At 44.3% G+C, this 26,593-nt stretch overlaps 1 protein-coding gene across 2 annotated transcripts in view; it reads right to left on the bottom strand.

The window, feature by feature from the left end:
- Window positions 1-18,184, bottom strand: part of LOC136718339 (septin-4) — a 55,078-nt gene extending 36,894 nt beyond the window's left edge. The window contains exon 1 of one of the 2 annotated variants that reach the window (XM_066696039.1): window positions 18,098-18,184. In XM_066696039.1, coding sequence (XP_066552136.1) covers window positions 18,098-18,157 — 60 coding nt within the window. In that variant the 5' untranslated portion in view covers window positions 18,158-18,184. Of the gene's footprint in view, window positions 1-1,877; window positions 2,003-18,097 lie in introns of those variants that run through there. The other variant, XM_066696041.1, reaches the window with a different exon arrangement.
- Between the last annotated feature and the right edge of the window lie 8,409 nt (window positions 18,185-26,593).

Genomic DNA, 26,593 nt, shown 5'->3' with positions numbered 1-26,593 from the left:
GGGGCCATGAATACTTGATGCTTGAGATCACTAGTTTACATGCGTATGGTGAGAGTTGGAACACGGCAGGGAAATGGGCAAACCAATCATAAAAACCCCTCTTCTACCCTTGGGAATGCCCTGAGGAACAACCCAACTTTCAATTCCATCAGGAATGCATCTGAAAATTCTCCTTATGAATTTGAATCAGCCACAGCCTTCCCTTAGGTGACAAGTGACTTCACTCTAACCCGAGTGCCAGGTGAGGTCCAATCACAGCCCATGAACCACCGCAGGACAGACCCTCAGTGTTGCCGTGATTCAAGACGTTTCACAACTGTGTTTCTCTGGCGTATTGAGTTCTCCTGGCTTCTGGATTGTAATGCATGTGAACTCGGGTAATTGCACACTTCCTTTCCCTGGCTAATCTCTCCTCGTCTATTCCATCTGCCTCGGCTTCCTCGTGCAAATAGAGAAAATTTAAACAAACGCTTGGCTGGACTGAACTTGTTTCTTGCTATAATTCTCTCACTCCCTCCCTCCCTCCCTCCCTCACTCACAACTCTCTCTCTACCTCTATCACAACTCCCTTCCTCCAAGCAAAAGACATCTCCTGTTCCTTACAGACTTTCAAAAAAAAAAAACTCTGTTTCACCCTCATCCAGTCATGGGTCTGAACCTGTCTACCAGGACTCCAATTCCCTGGCTTCCACTTGGTCCTCTTGTACTCTACCAGACAAACCTGGGCTTCACAGTCTAGTAGGTTTCCGAAGCGGACGGCACCAGCACATGCTGTGAGGACCGTCCGTCTAAAATACAAACATCGGGTTGTGGAATGCCTTTGGTTAATTGAGACTCTGAGATTGTGTTACCAAACGCTGGAGAAGTGAAGTTATCCCGGTTTAGATTGCAGGAGGTTTATTCTGTGCCGGCTGTGCAGCAAAACAGGCAATGGTCTTGGGAGGCGTTTATCGCATACAATGTCGGAATAGAATTCATGCATATGAGCTAATATACTGAAGTGTTCATGAAATGCGCATTTGTCTGTGTGCACATGTGTGTGCTTGCAAGAGAGTAAATATACACACACATCCTGCAGACAGCATGCACACTGTGAACACATTTGTGTCAGTTTTTCTGCCTCTGTTGAGATTGCAGAGATCTTTCAATAAAGTGCACAGGGGAAACGATCGGTAGAGTTCAGTTGCTTCCAGTTCCCCACTCTCTGCCAGCCATTCACAATTCGCAGTCAGAGGAGAGACTGCTTCTGAACAGTACAGTTCCTGGGAGTGAGATTGCTAACCTTCCACACACATGGACGCACAAACACACAGACACAGACAACTGCCTGCCATCAGCTGGTGCTCTGCTGCCTCACTTATAAATCAGATGGACTGAATTTGTCAGTTAACACCCACTGTGGTGCGAGTTGTGCTGTTACACCTACTCTCTGAGCTGGCTCACTGATTACATAGGTCACAGCCCACCATAGATATGTGGACAGTCTTACAAATCAGCACCGTAGCCAAGAACAATCTGCAACCCACGGCAGTAGCCAATACGATCTGCGTTATTCTGACCCACATGCAGGCGGAGTTGAAAGGTGACTGAAGATTTCCAAAGCACCAAACTTGTTCTGCATTCAAAATAGACTCCAAATCTTCCACCTCTACCTGTCTGGCTTGCTCACTCTCCGCTACAGGGGAATGACGCATCCCCTTCTCTCCCCCTCCCAGACAGCACCACGTACTGAAGTGGCAAAGGTTTCTGGCTCTCTCTCTCTCCCATGCACAACACCGTAGGCTGCTTTTTAATTCATGCAGCAGTCTGTAGACTACGCTTTATGATTTTCGGCAGTGTCTCACTACTTGAAATGCCAGACGCCAAGCTTCACTTACCATGCTGCAGGGCTGGCGCTGCTCAGAGTCTTGGTCTCGGACTCGGCTCGGTGTTTTCTCTCTTAGGTGAACCGCTAAAGCCAGAGGTCTGGGCGACGCACAACTCGCGATTCATACAACAAAACAGCACTGGGAATATGAACAGGCAGATGTATGTAGTGGAGAGGGAGAGACAGAGGAAGCGAGAATGAGAGATAGAGAAAGGGAGAGGCAGAGAGATAGAGAGAGATTTAAAAACTTGCTACAGTAGAATGCACATCAGGAAATGCCAGCAGAATAAGGGACACTGAGAGGAAAGCAGTGATTGTTATCATGTGTCAGGGGACCCACCAAGAGAGGGACAGAGGAGATCTTAATGGCAAGGTGATATTAACCGGTCAGTCTAAATAAGTCACTCCTTTGTTAATAAGGATTTTCGTTGAAGTTTTTTATAGCATAACTTTAGCGAGTCCTTTTGGCCAGATATGCATACAAACAACATTTCAAAACTGAAGCTGGGATACAAACAGGTATGCCAATGAACTCTACTGTTCAGTTATATTGGGAGGCTTAATTATATTGAGTACTACACTGCAATTAGTGTCATGAACTCACCTGCAATACAACGAGTGTGACATCTTGAAAAGCACGACATTTTGAACTTGACTGTCATTTTATTGATTTATGTAATTTAACATGTGAACCAGAAACACGGTTTAAGCTCCAGGAACGTTTACATCTATCCAACACAATATCAGTTAGTGTATATTTAATCTGCAGGAGAAGCTGTCACACCGATTAGGACTTCCACAGCGGGACGCTAGCGAGTCCCTGTTTGGATGCATTCAGTTGGGCATAATAGTGTTTATTGAGGCAGACAGATACTTAATCATGCATACAATGCCCCTGGGCCTGACACTAATGCCTCTCGTACTTGCCGTCTCACACATCTGTAATTGCCAAGCAAAACCATTTAGGTGACCCGAACGTGAAAATACTGGCTGAAAAGGAAATAACAGGTTTGCATTTACGGGTCAAAGTAATTTTTTTACGTACAGACAGATCGCACTCCGCAACCAAGGGGCAGTGTGACGTTGACAAGAAGGCTGACATTTCTGTACAATGACCACGGGATTCCACAGGGGTTTGGATATTTAAAATCGCACCTTTTCCAATTTAAGTATATGAATAGGTCTGCAGCACTGGCATTTTTTTGCCACTTTTCTTAATACCTGTATAAAGTAGTAGAAAGTGCACTGCAGTGAAGCAAGGAAAGGGTTGTGTGAAGACCGTGCAGCTCCTGTGAGACCTCTCAATCTCCAGACCTCATACAGAGTGACATTAAACACACAGCCAGGGACAAAGCAGCCTGCTAATTAGTTTAGCTTCCACCTAAAGTCAACAACACACTGTGCCTGGTGGGACGTCAAACAGAGTGGGAGGGCCCGTTTTCTCATGAGTTGAGGCCGGAAATGCACTCTTTTTACACTTTAAATACTTTACAAGACCAAACTCTGCTGCAGGCAAGGGCGTCTTTTCAGCGGACGCATCAGAAATAGCAAACAAATACCTTAGTGTGTTTTGTAATGCCACAAGAAAATCTTCCTTTCTGGGTACTGGCTGCACCTTCTGGGTCAAAAGGGAGATAATGCTGTTAGCAGCTCACTCCAGCCCCCAGCGGCCTAAACCAGCTGCTGCACACAGCGCACCGGTAGCAGGTCAGCCGGCACAGGACAGTCCTGCCTTCTCTTCTGCCCGCCATCTCCCTGTGCTCTTCCCTCCCTCTCCAAACCGGTGTTGGCATTTCAAAAGGTCAACAGTATTCGGGTTCCCTCTCTCTCTTCCTAAAATAAGGTGTTGCAGCCACAATCCCAGTTAATAAATAGATTATTCCAAACTGGGAGAGCACAAATGATAAAAGTTGCACGCTCCAAAAGCTTACAAACCCACGTCAGAAAACTCCAGAACCCAGATGTCTAAATGCTGTTTTTTGTCGTTGGCAAAATCCCACATTAAGACACAGGGCACCTTCAGGACCAACCCCTGTGGCCCTCTGCGGATCCCATCCCCCCCAGCCTCCAAGAGGAAAAAATAAACTTTCACAATGAATTATTCTCATCTACAACAAGCAGAAAGTTGGCCAAGTCTGTAGCTGTAGCCATGGCAACACTGATTATGAACACACGATGGAAAAAAGAAAAAGAAAAATGATCAAAAGCCAAAAACTTCCCTCAGAAGTGGGTCGCATCCCCCATGCCACCGGGCCGGTCCTGGGCATTGCCAAATCCGTGGGAACTTGACAGGAGGTACAACAAACTCAGTGAAAACACAAAGGCCAGAGCGATGGCCTATATCGAACAGAGAGTGTAACAGCTGAGGAACTTCCTTTTGGGAGAAGTGGGGGATAAACAAAACAAAACAAAACCTCAATGCCCCAATTCTAACACCAATCCTCCATAGCGCCGGACACAAAGGCTACTGACACTTGAGCGGCAATAAAAGTAAACCACATTGAACACAACTAAAACACACTTTCCCCGACATGTTTTCCCTTCGGCTCCTTTAAATGTCAGAGCAGCCTTCATTCGGGACCCCAGTGAAGCCACGTTACCTTTACCTCGGTGATGGGAGCAGCGGTCAGGCCCAGACGCAGGTAGCAGCTGTCTGCTTCACTATTGCTAATTGAATCGAGGTAATATATCTGACAGGACCTTGTAAATCCCTCTGTCACAGAGGAAATATAAAATATATAAATATATGAAAGGAAAATTAATTGAATTCTCTAAAAAACAAATGACCAAAAACAAAACAAAACCACAAAATCCTCAGCTACATCTGAGCAAGCCAACCAGCAGGAGGACTTGCTCTTTTTGTGAGCTTCTCCAGCCAGATACACACACTTCAACAGTAGTGTGCAAAAGTTTTAGGCGGGTGTGAAAAAATGCTAAAAGTAAGAATGCTTTCAAAAATAGACATGTCAATAGATTATATTTATAAATTAACAAAATGCAAAGTGAGTGAACAGAAAAATCTACATCAAAGTATTTGGTGTGACCACCCTTTGCCTTCAAAACAGCATCAGTTCTTCTAGTTACACTTGCACACAATTTTTGAAGGAACTCGGCAGGTAGGTTGGCCCAAACATCTTGGAGAACTAACCACAGTTCTACTGTGGATTTGGGCAGCCTCAGTTGCTTCTCTCTCTTCATGTAATCCCAGACAGACTCGATGTTGAGATCAGGGCTCTGTGGGGGCCATACCATCACTTCCAGGACTCCTTGTTGCTTCTTTAAGATAGTTCTGTATGTTTTGGGTCATTGTCATGCTGCAGAATAAATTTGGGGAAAATCAGATGCCTCCCTGATGGTATTGCATGATGGATAAGTATCTGCCTGTACTTCTCAGCATTGAGGAGACCATTCATTCTGAACAAATCCCCAACTCCACTTGCAGAAACGCAGCCCCAAACTTGCAAGGAACCTCCGCCATGCTTCACTGTTGCCTGCAGACACTCATTTGTGAACTGCTCTCCAGCCCTTCGGCCAACAAACTGCCTTCTGCTACAGCCAAATATTTCAAATTTTGACTCATCAGTCCAGAGCACCTGCTGCCATTTTTCTGCAGCCCAGTTCCTGTGTTTTCATGCATAGTTGAGTCGCTTGGCCTTGTTGCCACGTCGGAGGTATGGCTTTTTGGCTGCAAGTCTACCATGAAGTCACTTCTGACTTCTGACTTCTGACCATGAAGTCACTGACCAGACTTCTCCGGACAGTAGATGGTGTACCAGGGTCCCACTGTTTTCTGCCAATTCTGAGCTGATGGCACTGCTGGACATCTTCCGATTGCGAAGGGAAGCAAGCATGATGCGTCTTTCATCTGCTGCAGTAAGTTTCCTTGGACGACCACTGCGTCTACGCTCCTCAATGTTGCCCGTTTCTTTGTGCTTCTTCAAAAGAGCTTGGACAGCACATCTGGAAACCCCTGTCTGCCTCGAAATGTCTGCCTGGGAGAGACCTTGCTAATGCAGTATAACTACCTTGCGTCGTGTTGCTGTGCTCAGTCTTGCCATGGTGTATGACTTTTGACCGTAAACTCACGTTATTAGCTGAGTTTGGCTGTTCCTCACCCAGTTTTATTACTCCTGCACAGCTGTTTCTGTTTCAGTTAACTGTGTTTCAACCTACATACTGAACTGATGATCATTATCACCTGTTTGGTATAATTGTTTAATCATACACCTGACTATATGCCTACAAAATCCCTGACTTTGTGCAAGTGTACCTAGAAGAATTGATGCAAAGGGTGGTCACACCAAATTTTTGTTCTGTTCACTCACTTTGCATTTTGTTAATTAATAAATATAATCTATTGACATGTCTATTTTTGAATGCACTTATTTTTACAGCATTTTTTCACACCTGCCTAAAACGTTTGCACATCAAAGAACAATTTTGATCAAGTAGCATCACAATCCCCCTTCTTCAAAGCATGAGCTCATCTATCAGAGGGGATACTTTAAAGCCCTGCCTCACCACGGGCAAGACTGTCATAGTGCCTTTCACTTGGCTGCACAACTTCCAGCGGACAACCGTTTACACAACCCACACACAGACCATGCAAGTGACGAATCGAGCAATGGTCAGTCTGGTTTAATTTGCCTTAATAGCCAGGGATGTGAATACCAAAGCACGCACTAATATCTTTGCTACAAACCTTTGCTACAAAAAAAGAATAGGGGCTTTATAAATTGATGGAATAATCCTTTAAACAAAACAAGTTATTCCTATATGACTCCACAATGACTAGTATACATTACATCCATATAGGTATTCTCATGGGATTATTCATCAAAGATGGTGGATGGTACTGTGTCGGCAAAAAGCAAAACAAAATACAAATAGATGGGGAAAATGAGAGGCATTCTTTTTTAGTTATTTTAAAAGATGATAAAATTATGTATACGTTCAGTGTGCCATCACAAACAAAAAACATGCAAAGATCTTCAGAATCAAATTTCACAATGGTGCTGCTGCCAGAATACAATGAAAATCAGTATAACAGTATTGTAACAGAAGCTCTAAAGATGTTATGTGATTATGCAAGAACAGTACAAAGCATGGAATAGTAAAAACAAAACCAAGTTTCAGATGCTATTGATGAAACTGGAGTCTTTGGCTGTGTGTAGCGTTGTCCGTTTATTTTGTGTCTCTGAAGGACAGCAAATACCTCCGGCAGTCACTATACCAGCTACACACTGGACAACCCCAGGACAGCGAACACACTTCTCGCATTATCAACACGGTAGCTGGCGTCACCCCGTTTGATGCACACTGTCACTGTGGACTCTGGGTAAATCAGCTCAATCCTCCGGGAGAACATACCGTCCATTAAGAAACACAGTTATAATACAGATTTGGCACAAACAGGGACTCCTGCAGGAAACTGTGCACTCGATGGATGGGGGAATGTTTCTCCTCCAGTTTGTGACAAGTCAACAACGCTAGTCTAGTTTTCTTATGTAGTGCTGTTTTATGTCAGGGTTGTGAAAAGATACATGGGAAAACAATATAAGTGTTTGTTAGACAAACCAAGCAAAACAGGAAAAGCAACAAGATCCGCAAAAACGTAACATTTAGTGTCAGTGTCGTTGAACTACAAACAATACCCAGTCAGTTTCTCAAAATGGTTTGACAAAGAGGCCATAGGGACATCAAACAAAATGTTTCTATTCCATCTTGATGCTTTGACTGGCTTTAATTATTTGAGGCAAAACAAACATATTTGTTGGGTTAAAATCCACAAGGTTGTTATGATAATGTGACACAAAACAACACAGCAAACCAAAGCTGTAACTCTGGCCGGGCAGTGGCAACAAACTATAATCTGAAGTCATACAGGGAGAGCTGTGATGACAAGCTGACCGTCATCAGTGGAGGCCGCTGTACACTTCAGCCATTGCACACCGCTACGCTGCTCACATCAGCATTGCGGTGTTAACACTAAAGATGCCCAGGCATCAAACCCTGGCAGAAGAGGTAAAGATGCAGCTCAACATGCGGGCTCAAGAGAAAGTGGCGCCATCCCCCCGAGTTGTTGTGACCAGATTAGAAACGCATTATAACACCCGGGTCAGTGGGAGGGCAGAGAGGACACCTGCTGGCAGGAGAAGCTGCTTCAGGGTGATCGGAGTGCTAACCAGATAGGTTTCTCTGATGACTAGCACGCTTCTTTACATTAGAATAAATTAATGAAGGCTAAACCTTTCCACAGAGGTTGGTCTCTCAGAAGCCAGTCAATAAGCAACGCCGCCCTGACCCCACTGCCGACCTGCCTACCAGAACCGTGATTTCTCCAATATTGTGTGTCACTGCCTTCCAACTGATCACAAAATGCACAACACTGAATGGCAATAAAATAGTACTGAAACAAGACCGCAAGAAGAACATTCAGAAAAACGAAAGACACCAGCGCAGGAGAAGTCAGTAAAAGCGATCCTTAACTCATGGTATTTGACAGCGATTCTTGAAAACGAACAAAAACAAAACATGAGGTCAGTGTTTTTTCTTGTTCTATTTTCTTGCCTTCTGCTGGAACGGGGGAACAGGAATCTCGCGCCTGACCTCAGTTTGCATTCTCAGGCTGCGGCTATTTATAGGCGAGACGTGAGCAGAAACGTCCCACAAACCCCTGGCTCCCGCGGCTCACAGCGGCCAAGGAGCGCAGAGGAAAACAAGACCACACTGCCGACTGCGGAATCAGATCCAGATGTGACCGCGGCCAGGATGCTCCCTGGGCCCAGCCCCCCAGTTCTCGCCTTCACCTGGGTTCAGAACGGGGGAACGAGACTCCCTGCCATCCAATACTAGACTCCTCTCGGGGCCATTTGTCATGCCACTTGTCGCCTATGCCAACGGGTCTTTTCCTCCCAAACCCCAAACCCCACTGTTGCCTCCACCTTGCCTGCGTGTGCCGATCCCACCCAGGCCTCGGCCAAGTGCTCCTCGGGGGATCACTTGGGCTTAATTCCTACCGCTCAAGAAACCTAGGAGAATTACTCAAACTCTCAGTCAATTGGCTGTTTGTTGTTATTTTTAGTATTTACAAAGGCTTCGGAAGAACTGGGGGCAGATGTGAAGATATTTTCTAGCTACAGCGGGGCTGGCGGCTCACACACTTCATCGAGACGCTCTTTAAATAGAGGCGAGCTGGGTTTGCTGGCTGGTATAGAGATTGGCTGCCACTGCAAAGTAGATGTAATTTACATAGTTTGTTTTCCTGACTGGTGTTTTTTTAATGTTTGCGCTCCGTCCACAGTCTTTTTTTCTGTTGACTAAAAGCAAACTTTCAACTCTTGCGCAGAGGTCTAGTTTTTATAGCATAATGAGAAAATTATCAGGCCAGGGTCAGCTCAATCTAAATAGCTTTCTGTAAGCGTCTTCCTCCCACAAACCGGCCGCCTGCGATAAAAAACACTGCCCATTATTTATAGCTGGGCTGGAAGAACCTTCATTTGAGATTTCCCTGGAAAAACACAAAACCACCCAATCATTTGCTGAGGAGAAAGAAAAGCGGTTCTGCAAAGAGCCGAGGTCTGTAAAACATTCAATAACATTTCGGCCAAAAAGCCTTAATCACAGCGTTGCCGACTCCAATATTATGAATCAGAACCCAGACTATTGTTCCTCAGGGAGCGATTTGTTTTTGGAAAAGAAAAAAGTATTCATAATTTATTTATTAAGCCAAACCTCCTGATGTAGCTTAGGCCACTGCCACCGCGTTCAGGCCACTGCTCTTGCTCCCAGGGTTACATTCAAACTTTAAAGTGTTCAGAACAGCCCGTCCTTCAGCGTTCAGAGCAGCCCGTGCCATTTGTTGTGGGCAGCTGTAAGAGCTTTGAGCCGAGCCGCTGGGTGATACTAAACAAGGTTAACAGGTGTAACAGTAGCTGCATTTTAATCTAATGCAGAAAACTGGGAATGAAAAGCTTTGCCACAGAGTAACAGTAAAATGCTGTACTACAAGAGTTTGCTTTTATCTAGGCTACTCCTTTAATCTGATTCAGAGCAGCCAAACACGACTCACACTTACGAGAGATGCCGCGTTCGGATGATCAAAGAATGCAAAGAACAACATTTGGCGAGGCGTTGAAATGCATGTTTGGAAAGAACACATCCACACAACACAGAGCGACACAGGAAAGAAATGAAGAGTTTCAAAAGTCAGATTTAAAAACTAAATAATAGGATGAATCGAGGGCAGCAGTGTGGAGTTGTGGTAAGGGCTCTGGGTTCAATAATGGGATATATTGTAATTGTAACCATTGTACATCTCCCTGGATAGGATTAGCCCCACAAAACCCTGCAGTGCGGCGCTCAAACACAGTGTGAACCCGCTCAATAATGAAGTCCAGCCACGTTAAAAGTATCTATTTTCTGCCTCCCCCCAATCGAGCGGAAAAATTCCTCATCTGTGTAACATTGGCCGCATCTGAAAATGTCAGGATTGACCGTCAGAACAATCGCAATTTCATCACAAAGGGAGAGGCAGAGCAAACGAAGAATGCAGTGTCAAACCACACAAGCCTCTCGTGAATTCCTGCAAGCCTGCAAAAGATGTGTAGCCCTCAGCTTTCATTTGTCGTCTGATAATTTTTCCAGGAAATAGATTTATGTTTATCCAGATTCTTTCGAGGCGTTGTATACAAACACACACACACATACACCACACACAGATCTGTATCTGCATGTACCGTAAAAAGGATGTCTCTGACTGTGACTGAATACTTGGGAAAAATATATACCAATAGTCTGCTGTGGAATTGAACTGTATTAATTCTAGCTTAGTGGAAGCTGCTAGTATTTTCTAAACACACATCATAATAGAGCCATTTGAGCTGTCAATGTGTGTATAATGATTTGTAACAAATATTTGCATTGACATAGCAGCACAAACTCCACAAATCTGATACCTATGTGTGTGTGAGATGTTCCTTTTCCATTTTCTAATGCCTGTAAGGTGGGGGGTCTGGTGTGTGTTACTGTGTGCAATTTGGGGTGGGGGAGGGTTGCGATTAAGTTGAACTGCTCTTCGAATTAGATTCTTGACTACATGGGATTTGAGAGGCTTACGTGCAACAACGGATTGTAAAGCTTTCTTGCTGATTAACAATATGTACTCTGCCTCTGGGTGCTCTAATTTGGCAGTGTGTTTTCAGATTTGCCCAGATTATTTGTAGCCTTTACAGTTTCAAATAGCATCAGCAACTCTGGTGGGATGCAGACCTTTAATAGCACAAAACAAGTGATCCCCAACCTGCATGGCTCTTGAAATCCATTATATTTATTAATTTGCATTCTTTTTCACATCTTTATTTGCTAGTTCTAAGAAAAAGTAAAGATAAAAACAAACATTTGAATTTGCATTTAATAGCACAAAATTGTCATGAATGTTGATAAATATATCCCTGCAGCCCCTACTGTACACTCTCCAAGTGGACTGGGCTGAATTTCATTGAGTGAAAGGAAGATCTGACCAGATGTTGATACAGCAGGATGTGGATCTGCTCTGCTTACTGGACACATGTTGGCGGTAGCAGTGGGATCAAACGGTGGGCACAAGTATTGGCAAAAGAGGAAAACAATTGAGTAACAGCCTGTTAGATTAGAAAGGACTTGGGCTTATTTATATGACACATCTTAAAATAAAATATTGTACTAGAAACCCTAAGCTCCTAAGAAGAAGGCCATGGCAGCGATCGCGATAAATACTCTGATAAAGGAAGACAGTGCTTCATCGCTGGACTGGACGGAGTGCTCTGCTGTAATAAAGCCAAACAGCTGTCTGTTCTTCTGAATCAGAGGTCTAGACAGAGAGAGGCGCACGTGTCTTCTGTTTTACATTAATGGGCTGGAAAAAACAACAACATTTATCACCTCTGCCAGTGCAAGTACTCCTGTTCTGCATTCCTTGCAAATATGTGGCTATACATTATGCAGGGCAAACACAAATTGTGTCCACAGAGCCATTGGGTGTGAGGGTTGCTCTAGGGAATCCACCAGCAACAAGAGCAGTTCATACTCTATACAATTAACAAAAAATACTACTCTGTGCATTTTTTTCCCCCCTTATAAAATGAATTGGCATTCGGGATAAGGGTGGTTTGTAGCCAAATCCGGTTAGACCTCTTGTGTTCAGTGGAAGACCTGTCTCCTGCAGTAATACACTACCATCCTACCTGAATACAGATTTCCTAATGATGGGCCAAGACAAGGTACAGTTAACACAACTGTTCAAACTATGAATGAGATGTCTGCTTTCTACCAGTCCACACTATATGAGAATACAGCCAAGCTATAATTAGAAACAAAAGGTATTTTTATAGTCTAAGGTTGAAAAAAACAAGTACTTCTTGGCCAGAAAGGCTTTTGGATCTTTTAATTACTGAACATAAAAATAGAAAAACAACAACAAACCCACCAAAACAAAAAAGCAGAACCTGGTTTATGTTAATAAGCATCAGCAATGTGGAAGCAGAAACAACCTGGTCTGTCCAACACCTGGAGACCACAGGACTGCAGCGACTCGCCTCCTGCAGTCAGAGGGGCAGGGAAGGAGCAGTCGAAACCCGAAGCACTAATCGCTCAACGTGACCCGTCTCTGCAGACTGTCGGAGAAAGTGACACACCTCGAGTGAAAGCCTGACACTCCCATCTACATTCATCATGACATCAGGAACAATGTGTGCAGATAGAGAATGCATACCTTGCAATGATATGCATCTCAAGTATGTGGAATGTAACAGTATTGGAGAGCTTAATCACTCCAGGTATGTACTTATAGAAATTAAACACCTGCTGAACTGTAAATATTGAATCTAAGTTGAACACAAACCCTGCAGCCCCTCTCTATGATTGATGTACCCCTCCTTTCAGCACACGGCAATGGCACACGCCTGCAGAATGACTTCCTTAACTGTCCCCGTTTATCCTGGACACAATCCCACACTTATGTCAGTTAACCCTTCATGAATGCCCTGGCTATGAACAGGCACCCTAGCACACCCTTGTAATACCTAGATGCCCTTCTCCGCCTGGCACCCCCCCGCCTATCCTGCCAGTTTCCATGTCTGCAGACCTGGCAAGGCCAAGGCAAGGTGCCAGTCTAGTCTGCCTGGCATTTCCTCCTCTCACATCTGGAAAGGTTTAAGATACAGCTGCGGTGTTGCCGGAGCACACAGCTGCCGGAGCGCTCAGCCCAGCGTCTCGGTCCAGAGCTGTCCCCTCATTCAGCACCACTGAAAGGTGACCCCCCAGTTTTTGAAGACAGCATTCAAAGCTGTCAACAGGCTCCTTCAACACCCAGTGAGGTCAACAAAGGATTAACAGTTCTTCATTTTATACATATATAGGTTTCCACTACATGTTACAAGGTTACCTATTCCGTGGGGTAAAACTTGTCTGTGTGCCTTCGGCAAAAGCTGCCGGGAAGTCGGCTTAAACATGCTGCAAATTGTAATTAAATCCCAGCTGTCATTTGATGGCAGATTAACAGGACTGTGGTGTGGAGTTGCAAGGAATTAGTGTTAGTGAATCAGTCTGCAGTATAACACACCCCTCGCCCCATTGTGCATGCCGGGCTGCGGTTTTGTTTCTGGACAAAGAAACAACACCTGCACGACGGCATCGGAAACCAAGCGCCAAGTGATGACACGGACATGGCTGAGACCCAGCAATGAAGAACAGCAATGAAGCACAGTGATAATGTTCTTCTAATAGACTGACTGGCTTTCAGGGAGAAGAGGGGGGAGTGGAAGTCTTGAAATAAACTTTGAAAAATTAAGGCTTATGACATAACCGCAACAGAAATGTGGACGAGGTTCGCGGTGGATTCGCACACAGGCCGCAGCGCTGGGCGGTCTGGGTAGCTCTGCACCCGGTGCCATGTTGCACGGCCCTGGGGATCGCAGGGGGCCATGAGAAACAGAGAGAGGGATATTAATAGAGGCTGCGCTGCTAATGGGCGTTTGGCAAGGATGCTCGCTGAGGGGGCTGCAGGCATTTCCAGGTCAGTCCTTCACAATCCCAGGGAATGCGAAACACAGACCGAGGACAAGCCAAGATGCATTTTGTTTTACATGCATTTATTTCATTGTTACCATTGTAATAGTAATAATAATATTTATACATTGTATGCGTTTTCCCCCCTAAAAGGGCTCAGACCTGCTGAAACGATCACATCAGACGTGGAGTAACTGATGCGACCCCCTGAGGACAATTCAGGCAGAGAAATGCCTGAAATGCTTGGTCTTCTGGAATGAGTGGCACGATTACCCTCCTTTATTTGCTACGGAGTCATGTATCATAACCAGAGAAGTTTCAGAAGAAGACCGAGTTAACAAAGTGCTTTGTTTTCTTGTCCAACATGAGCCTAGATGCTTTAAAGCCACTGAAGCAGTTTTATTGGATTAGGGTTACAAACTTTGAAAACATCATACAAGGATACAAAATAATCACCTACAATGCATTCAATATATATATTTCTTGTGAAATTTATCTTAAACATCCAACAGAAACAAACAAAAGTCTAGCAGCACTATAGTTTAAAGAGCAAAGAAAAGCGAAGACAGGTCCATGCATCACACAGAGCGACATGTCTGTCCCAGGAAGGGTTAACTGCTACTGGCTGAGAACAACGTGAGGCGATCATTACTGTCACTTCTCATTACCCACAACCCCAGGAGCCTATTTACAGGGCCCAATAATCCCCGTCTGAGCCTCTGCAGGGTGGGCCGGCCGGGAGGCTCATTTCAACACTAGGCCAGCATCATAAAATAAGAGCTTCTCCATCCCGATACCCAAACCCCTTCAGTCACAGGCATGGCAGGTGACAGCAGAAAGGAGACGAGCAGGTTTGAGCTCAAGACAGACAAGATTTTTATTTTAGGTTAATGTTTGTAGGTGAAGACAGTTTGACAATGGCTCAGTGCTCTGCAGAGATAAAAATAAACAAAGAAAGCATGCAGCAACCATCCCATACATCTTAAATATGTGCCGCAGGTGTTGGGTTTAGCATAGCACCTTGTGCCGCTAGAGTACTTTCTTCTGTGGGTTTTCACAGACCTGCTGACTCGCTCAGAGCAGAAGAAATGGAAAGACTTACATCAGAAAAGGAAAAAAAAAAAAAAAAAAAAATGGGCAAGGCTCCACTTGCATCAGTAAATCTCACAACACAAAGAGAAACGGCAGTGCAGTTCTCCTCTTAAGAGAAATATTCTGAGAAGTTCAATGCCCCGATACTGTGGGAGAAAAAAACAACAACGGATTTACAAAATCAAGAATCAGCCGAGATGTATGTATATTACATACATTCGTAACATTTTACTAGATAAAACAAAATAACTCAGTGTCAGCTATTCCACTGCTCAACAGTTTACACGAACACAGCACGTCCAACCAGAGAGAGCGTCCCCACACCCTGTGCTATTCCGACCTGCCCATTTGCCAAAAATATAAAATACAACCATAACAGAAGTCCAGAATGAATGAACAAACAAGCTCACACCTTCAGAGAACAAAAACTGTAGTTTCTGTCATTTATTATTATTGGTGCAAACGTGCAAGTTTCTTCATGTGCAGCTAGAAGTTACTCGCTCAGTAGGTTGGTAACAAATGTCATTCAGAAGTACCCTGGGGCATCTGAGACATGGCAGCTCTTTCCCAGCAGCCACCAGGACTCCAGTACAGACAGCACTACTGGATGGTACCTTCAGGCACCAGGAAGTTACTTTGGGCTACAGTAGCCTAAAATCAAAGCCACCTCTTTCCCACCACACACTGGGGCATCTTAAATTAGCTACTAACCATCTTTGCAGTCGTTTGCCTGATCAGTATATCCTATAATCATATAAAATCACAACAGAGGTGGGGCGTGTGAGATTTCCTCTACGGGACAGCCTTGCAGAGCAGGGGCTGACAAACTGCAGCTGTAGCAGGACTCTGGGAATCACCAAATTGCCAGCTTGACTTGGGCGGGAAATCTAATTTTGGGTTAACTAAAACCTCCGTGGAGCTTCCAGCTATTTTCTCTTTTCTTTCATCCCTCCACTTCAGTGGTGGGAAGCGCCAGGGCTGAGCGTAATCCGCACTGACAGTGTGAATTTCCGTGGGCAGAGCAGCGCTCCTCTCCCAGCTCAAGCGGTCCGAGCACATACAGCCCCACGCCGTGACATCACATCCCTCCGGCATCTCCGCGTGCAACTCCCGCTTTAATATTTTAATGAAATGGAAAGAAAACCCACACCAGCGCTCCACCCCGCTCTCCGTCACCCAGTCGGATGAGATTAAGTTGTTTTGGGGAAATGGAGCAGGCAGGGGGGGAGACCGAGGCAAATTAGATGCTTTGATAAAATGAGTAGAAATAAAGTGAGAGCCACAGAGACAGTACAGGTCGGGAACTGTAAAGAGCTGCAGTGAATTTCTCTACATGGACGTTGCTGCAGAAACCAGGATCTGTATTCAACTATATTCACCTTATTTAGGCACAAGCAGCCTTTGGTTTGAGGCCTGGATTAAATGTAGTCTTGAACCCCTCCGCCACAGGCAAATTCCAGTTGTCCCTTGGCACAGCTTTGTTTGTCAGAGGCCTCTTGTATCGACCCAGGAGAGCCTCATTCAAGCAATGTGTTGGGATTTTCCTCCAATGTGCAGTGAAGGTCCAAACTTGGCTATAACTTTTGGTCTTGATCTGCAAAGCCCAACCGGTGACACAGAGTCGAAGTAAGCATAGCTGCCACGGCATCCCCCAGTAACTAGGATTCTAGTTCGATTTTTTAGACGAAAGTCGCTATTTCTCAGATCCATGATATGATTGTATTTGCTTCTTAGTTTCTTTCCTCCATGTAAACTACAGCAAATATTCCAAGAACAAAAGCAAGTGCAGGGTCAACATTGATTCGCACCATATGTGGTCTTGTCACATCCATGCAGACAGGCCTCTTGACTCAATTAAATGTTTGTCTCTTACGTTTGGAAGCAAAACCTTAACTTGAAACACAGCTGCTGTCCCATTTATTTTAGAGAGCCACACACAAGTGCATGTGGGTTTGACACAGAGGTGAGAGGGACCGGCGTCGCATGTTAGTGACAGGAAGTCAAACACCCAGATGTCTCTCTACTGGACTTTGAGAAGCAGCAGCTCCAGATGACCTTGCTGCCGAGGACTGGATTTGAAATCCTGAGGAGGGTGACCTGGAAGATTTGGACGCTCTTTATTACCTAAGACACAACCCTAAGGGCCTATATAGACAATCAGCATGGTTACATAATCACAGAAGTTACTGTATGCTTGGTGCAACAGGTTTTACGACTCTAATGTACAAAATTAAACTGTCAGAAACCAGCTTGACAGCGGAAAAGAGCAATGCTGGGCCTATTCAACCCCAAGGCTAAGTTGCTTATAAAATAAATACAATAAATCATTCAGCTGGACTTCCATGTGTTCAAGTTCTTTTACAATCACACCAGTTGAATGCAACCATTTCCCTTCAGTTTAGCTCACCGTGTGGCAAATGCAGCTTCACACTGGACTGCCACAAACCGACACCACTCAGGGTGACAAGCAAAGAGTCACCAAATGATTTTGAAAGCACCATTGCTTGTTAAAGTAATTCAAAGATTGTGCCATCGAGGTGGATCAGACATCATAAGACTGGCACTCAGCCTGTCTGGTTTCTCCGCTCGGCAGTTTGTGCCAATTAAGCTCTTCCATAATTATAAAAACAAGGTCCTGTAGCACACAGGGGCTCATGTGTGGGTGCCAGTGGAGAGGGAAGAAGTGTGGAAAACTGAAACTTGTTACAAGAAGTACTGTTGTCTCTCAGCTTAAGACGATTTTTTATTTTCTTTAGTTTCTTTCCTAGCACACAGGCACTGCATCAGAAACTCAACTTCACTGCAACAATGAAATGGCTTCTTGTGTGAACAATAATATAGTACTTCCAGTCACCCAGCAGACCAGTTCTCCCTTTTCAAGAGATGGACACAAACTCACACACCAAAACCAGGCCAAGCTACGTCTACGTCTACATTGAAGAGGGAACTATTTTGTCTGTAAGCACAACCACACACATGTTAAGCCCAGTTCTTATTAAATTTGTGCCGACACTTTGGCACAGCACAGCGGAGCTCCAATCCAGTTCACATCTACTTCCAAAGTTATGGAAGACAGAAATCGCAGCATCCTACCTCGTCGTCTGCAGGAAGTCCAGGGTCCGCAGTCAGGAGAGAGAAGGGAAGATCAGCCATCCAGACAGACAGAGGTCCGACGGGAGATTCGTGCACAATTCATGGAAGAAGAAAACAAAATGGAAGACCAAAACAAACATTAGGAATATGGCTGGAGAAACACTCCCTATGACAGCATGGCAGCAAAAGACCTCAATAGGGGTCACATACAAGAAGACAGGAGACCTGTGAGGTTGGCAAGGTCTTGAAACCACTGCCATACATGTCCGGTACCGCGTGTGCATGCTAGAGTTGTAAACTACCGTGAAGGAGGAGGCACACACACACAATGGCCAGACAGGAAGTAGCACAAGAGAAAATATTAACAACCCCATAAATAAGACGTTTTTTTCTTTGGGTTCTGGCTAAAGTACGCATTTGTTTTCATTTTGGCCAAAGTCTGACCCTGTAAGTAATATTTTGGAATTCTAACAAGATGGGAAAACAGTCTATTTATTTATTTTTAAAAGAAGGGAGCAGATAACATAATTTGTTTTTGTTCGCCTCTGTCTCTTTCTGGCTCGGAGAAAGACAACCGCTTCAGAGAGACAACAGGGCCGTGCAGATGTTGCAGGCCTCCCGCAGTCGCGGTGCTAAGCTGCTTATTGGCGATGGTGTGTGTAAGCGTGTTTGGGTGGCTGTGTGAATGCATGCTTTTAGTGTGTAAGGGGGGAGTGGTCTAGTCAGTACAGTTTAGCATTTCTGCACTGAGCCACTTAGCGCGTATATAAAACCCCAATCCGACGACTACTCAGAAAATTCCACCCGACTTAAAAATGCCAAGCCAATTTGATTCTGTGTGAGTGCGTGCCCGAGCCGTAGGTGCTTTTTTAAACCAAAGACAAAGGACTGGATATATATAACATTGATTAGAGATTCAATGCAAGGATAAAGATTACGAAGTGTATATGACGGGAAGTTATAGTTGACCTACATGTTGCAGCCACTATAAGCTGCAGTCGCACAATAATGTGTAAAGAAGTACTGTGGCTGGCCGGCCTGGTTTGAGAGTCTTGTGCTTCTCTGCTCGATCAGTCGGCACTTGTTTATAACTGTTATTTCAGCTGGGCTTCAGAGGAATACTCAGTCTCACGTCAGGTCTTAAAACTAGTTCCCACATTGCCTCCGTCACCGGGTGCGATCGATGGACTCCTTTTCACATTCCACTGGGAAAGCGCCTTTCTAAATGTGCTGCCTTTGTCTGTGCAAATGGGTTACACTTTCTTAATTAGGAGGCCTAGATTCCATGTTGCGATGACAGCCGAACTCCACTGTGCATTGCAATGGAGAGGAAAGTGCTCCCCTGTAACACAGCCAGCCTCACAAACGTGTACCAGGGTAATTCTGGAAAGCCGCGCTTCCACGATTAATTTAGCAATGTGCGTTTTCAGAGACATTACCCACACAAGTTTCTAAATGGGGAAAGCACAACTGTACAATATCTCAAGAAAAATCACCTGTGTTCTAGGTCTCATTTGCAGCCGTTAACTTCCCAGTTTTAAATCATTACAGGTACTTCTGTATGCAGATGTAAAAAGGCCAGACTCTGCAATCTATGGTAATCGTAGACACACATACTTACCCTTGTGGAGATTTAGAAACCTGCTGCCGGGTACCAGGTGGTGCATTTTGACAACGGCCCGCAAGGACGTGATCTCGGGGCGATTGAGCTGGTGGTTCTCTCTGCTGACTGAGACTTATTGATCGGCAGGTCTGTGTGTGCCTTTCTGTTTGCACTGAGCTCTCTGCGTGTGTGTGCGTGTGTATGATGTATTGAGAGAGAGAGAGGGAGAGGGAGGGAGGGAGGGAGAGAGGAGAGCAGATAGATGTGCAGTCCTGAAAGCTGTCTCTCACCGCCTATCCCACGCTCTCCCCTCCAGAGCTCTGGCAGTGGGCAGCAGCTCAATCGGCACGGGTATGATGTCACCCAGGGATGACATCACCTGCAAACAGCAGGATGTAAACAAGAGCACATGGGCACTAGGCACCAGGCAGCCCAGATCCTTTGTTTGCTTTTTAAATGGAGATCGTTCCTTTCATAACAACAAGAGTCTGAGTTGCAAGGTAAATTAAGGGAGAGGCCCCTGGTAATCTCTGTAGTGTGTCTGTGCAATGTGTTCTCCACAGATCACACACAAAAACATAACCTGACAACAACTATCTCAGGGCTGGCAAAGTCAGACCTCAGGCATTAGAGAAAGAAATACAACTTGAAAACTACTGGTGCAATCAGAGCCAGAAGCATTTAAGAGGCAACTTTAAATGCAGAATTCTCAGATTCAGTTCTCAACAAAAAATAACAACATGACACCAGACAGACAGAGCAAAAGGAAGTGGAGAACAGTTACAGCATTTAAACTGACACGGATTGTCACACTGAACGATCTGCCATTAAGGATGGCCGGGCACTGTCTCTACCACCAGGCATACGGTGTTTATTCATTAACGTCAGAACATCCAACTCTCAACAAAGCCGTGTCGAGCCAGTTGGCAAGCCGGCGAAGAGAGAAAGCCAGACACAGTACTACTGTGAATCGCACTGGCAAAACAACAGAAATCACAGTCACTGTACCGGCTGAAGAAATCGGTGAAAATGAAGATCGCACTCGGATCACCTCATCGATATCATAAATGTGGGGGTTCACAAGTATTTTTGAGTCAGAGCAATGTAAAAAAAAAAAAAAAAAACAAGACTAATAGGAGATGGAGCGTTTTTTCTGTAAAACAAGGAGGGTCAAAGAAAAAGGGGGTCTTCTGTTGTCCATCCCTACCAAGATCTGAGTCAATTACTAAATTAAACCAGTAATTGGCGTAATTAAACAGGACTAGCCAACAATTGAAGACCTCTATACAAGCCAAAGTTGTGGGGCTCTACAGCGGGTTGGACTACAGCTCTACTGGGATATCACTTTGGAACAATCACATGAACATCTAATTTAAAGATAATCCATTGCAGGGGGTTCACTATTGATCAGAGCTCCAGGACACAGAGAAGTCATTCTTTTTTGCCCATTACTGGAGACTGGGCAGCCACAACTCTTGGCCAAAACTCAGGTTGAGATGGGGACCAGTGCACGCAGCAAAGCAGGAATAATAACAGTCACAGAGAAATAAAGGGAATACAGGACTTCTGACGTATAACTGGAGGCTGCCAGGTTCATGTCCCAGGTGAGAAACCGCTGTTGTCCCCTTGAGTGAAGGATTTATCCCAGATGTGGCCAGATTTCTAGACCACAGGCTGCCAGTAGTGAAGTTAGTCTCACATACAGAAGCGAACGCAGTCTTGGTCATCGAGTGGCAACGTGAGAAGATTGGTTTCAGGCTGCTGTTCAACATCAGACTATCGGCTACTGCTGCCTTACAGGAATTTCCCTTTCAAAGCTTTTAATACATTTTACTTTTAAGAAAGCTTTGTTGAACATACCAGCTCCACAGGCATTTCCTGCGTTAGAGAAAAGCATTACTGGGAGAGTGGGCGGCTGTGATAGGAGTCTCTAACTCGCTGCAATGTGCTGAAGTTAAACTGAACTCACACTCCAGCTCAAAACGCAGACTTTCTCCCAGCACATCTGGATGTAAACACAGCCTGTCAGCACTCACAGGGTGGGTGAGGCGGGAGTGTCAATGAAGGGACACACGCATCCGCAAGGCTTAAAACACTGGCGTTTGCAAACACACTGGACCGAGATCTGTCCTCTCCACAAAGTACAGAACGTCAACCTTCTCAGGATTTCTAAATTTCCACATTGCAAATTCCTCCAAAGTGAGGCAAGACATCTTTCCACCAAAACACAGCAGGAATGCACTCCTTGCTAAATTTAGTCCGGTCTGGTTAGTCCATAATCATAACATACACTGCTGAGATTTTGCTGTAGGATTTTTTTTTTTTTTGATGGGGGGATGATTTCCACACTGTGGCAAATTGTAACGGCTGGTATCTGCAGTGGAAAATAAAGCATTAACTCACCAGGTCTAATGCTCTAACTTAGACTCAGTCAACAGTAGAGAATCTCAAACTGAACAGAGTTGCCTTCAATTTCTTTAAGTCATAAACGTGCTTTTGAAATCAATCAATGGGGTTAACCTATTATTATATATACACATATAGTACAGTTAGTAGCATGTGTGACACTGAATGCCGGTGCACTATACTGGACACGGAGACGTTTTATGGACACAGATGGACTCTTGATTCGGTGACCTAAGCAAGCAGCTCAATTCTAGCTGCAAAACTGGCTGCATAATAAGTGCATAAGTAGGCTAAAATCAATAGGTTAGCAAAGGAGTTAGTATGTGCGTCTTTTAAAACCCAGCCCGCAGTCTTCTGGTTTGTAATGCATCTGTTCTGGGTTTGCTCAGCGATATCTATAATTTGCTTCCCATGCATTATACTTCACTGGCCTGCAGGTTTTACTACAGTGCGCACTATTAATATTGATCCGCTTGCTTATTATCTTAGCGTATCGGCGCACACCAGTCTAAACCGACCCTGAGAAAAGTTGAACCTGCTTTAACTTCGGAACTAGAACATACAAATCATTGCCTTCATCATATGATTATAGTCAGCAATCCTCTCATCTCTGGGAATCGACTACTTTAATGTTCAAAAGTCAGTATAAAAGATAAATACAATAAGCAGACTAATGCAAAGGAAAGCAAAGGGAGATATTTCAGCTGCGACACTGCCAGCGATGCGAGCCCCGCGTCTGAAGTCCAGTGTGCGGCCTGTGCGGCTGCCGGCCCGGGCTGACCTCGGCCCGGAGCGGCTACTCACCGTGATTGAACATTTGGCTCCGGAACCTGCTGTTGGAGGAGCTGTTTTCCATGCTGCCACTGTCCCGCTTGGCTCCCACACAGGAATCCCGTCTGTTGTTCCCCCTTGCCGATGGGACTGCTGTAATCCCCCCCCCGCTTGGACACAGCAGATGGAGATGACGCCAAACCCCGCAAGCCTGTGGGTGTTCAGACAGGCTGTTGCCCGTGTGCGCAGACTGCAGCTCCTCCACTCTGCACTGACTGCATTGGCGGCTCGGCACGCCGTTTAAATACCGTGCAGTCCTGCCCGGCTGCGCTGACGTCACAGGGCACCGCCGGCTACACGCAATTCTAAAGGAATCGGTGGAAATCTGCAGATCTGCGCAGAACTGCTGAAACCTGCGCGACACGAACACTGGCACCGCGCAGCCCGGCCCGACTGCGCTGACGTCACACGAGCGGAATGAAAACAATAGCACATGGACACTTCAGGATGACGTACCGGCCAACCAGCGCCATGTCCGCAGTATCGTGTTATACGACCGGTTTCCAGTCTGCATGTCTGATACACTAGTTTTCTGTACGGTAGTTGCAGGTGACTAGTAGCAGTGATAGTGTGTAAGACACTGGGTTAGTTACAGTGCTGTAAAAGCAGGTGTGTCAAAGACTGTGATCGTGTGTAAGTGTTAGTTTAGGTGTGTCAGGAGCAGTGATAATACGGCAATAAGAAGTACAAAAACGAAATTATAACATAATTCCCTATACAGCTGAACTGTAGTGTAAATAGACCACATGACTGATGAAGACAGTTTTAAATCACAAACCCATACAAATAAACCATTACGTGTGTGGTAAAGTGTGTAAACCAGTAAAGTGTGGTAGAAAGCAGCTTAAAAGTGTCATAAGGGAACAATAAAGGTCATCAGGGACCAGGGGCCAAATATGAAGCTGGGACACTTCTGTCCCCTATAGGATTTGTAATGTGGTGCAAACACAGTAAGGGGTAGGTGATGTAGCATGGTAAACATGTGGTAAAGTATAATTCACCATGGTAAAAATATGGTTAAAATAATAGTACAGTGTAGTATGTTGTAGCATGGTAAACACGTGGTAAAAGCATAGTAAATAAAACATGGTACAATAATGGTAACAGTATGATTAAACACAGTTACATCATGGTAAAAACGTATAGGTCATAAGCTGTCATTCAGAATGTGGCTAGAAATATGAGGATCTCTGCCAGTGTCATGAGGACGACTTTCTCTCAATGGATTCTTGATCTCAAATATTTACTTAAGATGGAAATAAAAGGGATCCATGTGAAATGTGCCAGTATTTCAGTAAAACAACATCAAACTTAATTCTTTTGTTCAAAAAAATATATGACATGGCTTTTCATGACCCCATAAAAGTACTATCTCTTCAGTCAGTTTTGAAGGTCCTATAGACCTTAGTACTTTCTATCAAATGCCTAAATGCCAGGGAGACTTTTCTTTTACGTGCAAAATATAAATCAAAATGTAAAAGTACACTTTGTGCAATATCTCAAAAACACAACTGAATCTTCATCATACTTGACCTCTTCTACTTATATTTGTTTAAAGCTTTAAATATACTGCCTGCTAATCCATTAATCATTCTGACTACATTTAGAAATCCAAACTACCAATTATCCTAATCAATTTAGATTTAGACTTCTGTGACCTAATGCAATATAGGTGTACAGCACAACTTGCTGAAAACAAGTCTAACTTATAATACAACGTGTTATCTTATTAATTGTATAATAAACTAATTTAATTATATTAATACAAAATAAGTTTACACGTTTTTAAGTGTTTAGGTAATAGAACTGACCTGAGTGACCGCCCACAACACATATTCACCTGGTGTACTGCACATTGTGTTCACATGCTGGTGCAAATGTAAGTTTTCCTCCCAATATGTATGACTTTAATATTAGATCATGTACAGTTTGCCTTCACACTGACTGCGGACAGTCTGAGTCTATTCTGAGCAGAAAGGACAGTCTGTGCGAGGTGAGGCACCCATGTGAACAAGCAGAGTGATGAGTTATCAATAAAAATGGGTGAAATTAAAGAATTGAAATCCAGACTACAACTGCCGTGGGTAACTGTAGGATCTAATACAATACTGTTTTTTTCTAAATCAAATAGGTGAAGAATATGGCAACTGGTGATGAATTATCCCTGGTGAGGAAAAGCTGGATCCCTGTGACATCCAAGGCACTGGTTATCTTTTTCTTGTCTATGAAATACCATGTCGGGTGAAAGTCGATTTTATTGGATTAAATTAAATTACCTGCATTGGCGCCAGTTTCTGTAGAATGAAGCATGACAAGGCGATCTTCATTGACATTGTGTTTACATTCCACTTCAGCTAATGTCCAGTCAACTCCATCCAATTCTCTCCATTTCCGGCGCTTTCGACTACTTTACTCCACCGTACTGCTGTAACAAGCTGTACTCCTTCACTCACCACTCTGTTGACATGTCCATACTCGTATAATCAGTTTCTCGCGTTTTTCTTGTTGTTTAGGCGAGTCACGCTCCTCATGGGCGCAGCCATCTTTGCTCTGGTCCCGCCCCTCTACGCCAGAACTCGCTCGATGCAGCCCTCTGATTGGCTGAATCGTGGGCGCCCTGATTCTACCCGTACGTTTGAGTGTGAGGAGTCAGTAAATATAGTTCATGTTTTTGTAGTGGGATGTGGGTGATATTGTGCCCAGTATTAAGTTAGCGAACCAGTAAGTGTTTACAGATAATATGTGCAACAGTATTGCATTTCTACCCTTTCAGCTGAGACCAATGTAGTTAACCGGTATACTTTCTATCAACCTTGACTATTCTCCTTACTAATGAATACAACATATTTTGATAGTATAGCTTAATAATTATATTAGATGTTGTATTATATCCAGTCTCTCCCTCTTTGTCAATATTTCCTGATAATTATCATTATTTTTTACGTTGTTATATTAAGTCACTCCCTTGTTTGTCTATATTTTCTGATTATTATAATTGATTTTAGATTGGTTTCGTGTTCACACCTTTTGCGCGGGAGATTCTGCTGCGCCGGGACTCACACGTCAGTGACGTCAGTGGAAGGCTGTGTTACAATCCTGGTAGAAACAAGGTAAAATAGTCGTTAATGAAGACTTAACCTTTATCATCAAAATGCGATTCATGTACAGTACGTTTTTGTTTCAACGTTGATATTATCTGAGAAGTGATTATTGGGGAAGAAATGTTTTAGAGAGGAAATCCTGACATACCAACAAACCACACATTATATGAGCCCTATTGTTGCAGAGTTTCCTCCTCGTCCTCTGTAAATACAGAAAAAAATAACCTGCAAAGACTGAGCAGATGGCGGGAGCAGCAGGACAGCGGCCAGCAGTCACAGCCTCCACAGCACATTGTCCAACCTGACAAACAGGCCACGCATTCAGGAAGTCAGCACCATCAACAATGCAGGAAAACAGTCGTACATCATGGTAACGCATGCAATCTTCAGATGGACATATAGAATTCTTACCTAAACATCCCAAAGTTGTAGTTTTGTTTATTCCCCTTTCCAACTTTTAAAGACAGTGTATTATAAAACAGTTTATTCCACAGAAACGTGACTGCACAGCAAATTAAATGTTAAGGATTTATTTAAAGTCTGCAACCCCCCCAC

Source organism: Amia ocellicauda, chromosome 22, assembly GCF_036373705.1.
Source record: "Amia ocellicauda isolate fAmiCal2 chromosome 22, fAmiCal2.hap1, whole genome shotgun sequence".
NCBI lineage: Eukaryota > Metazoa > Chordata > Actinopteri > Amiiformes > Amiidae > Amia > Amia ocellicauda.
Note: the sequence above shows the minus strand (reverse complement) of the source record. Positions and strands in the feature narration are given on the sequence as shown.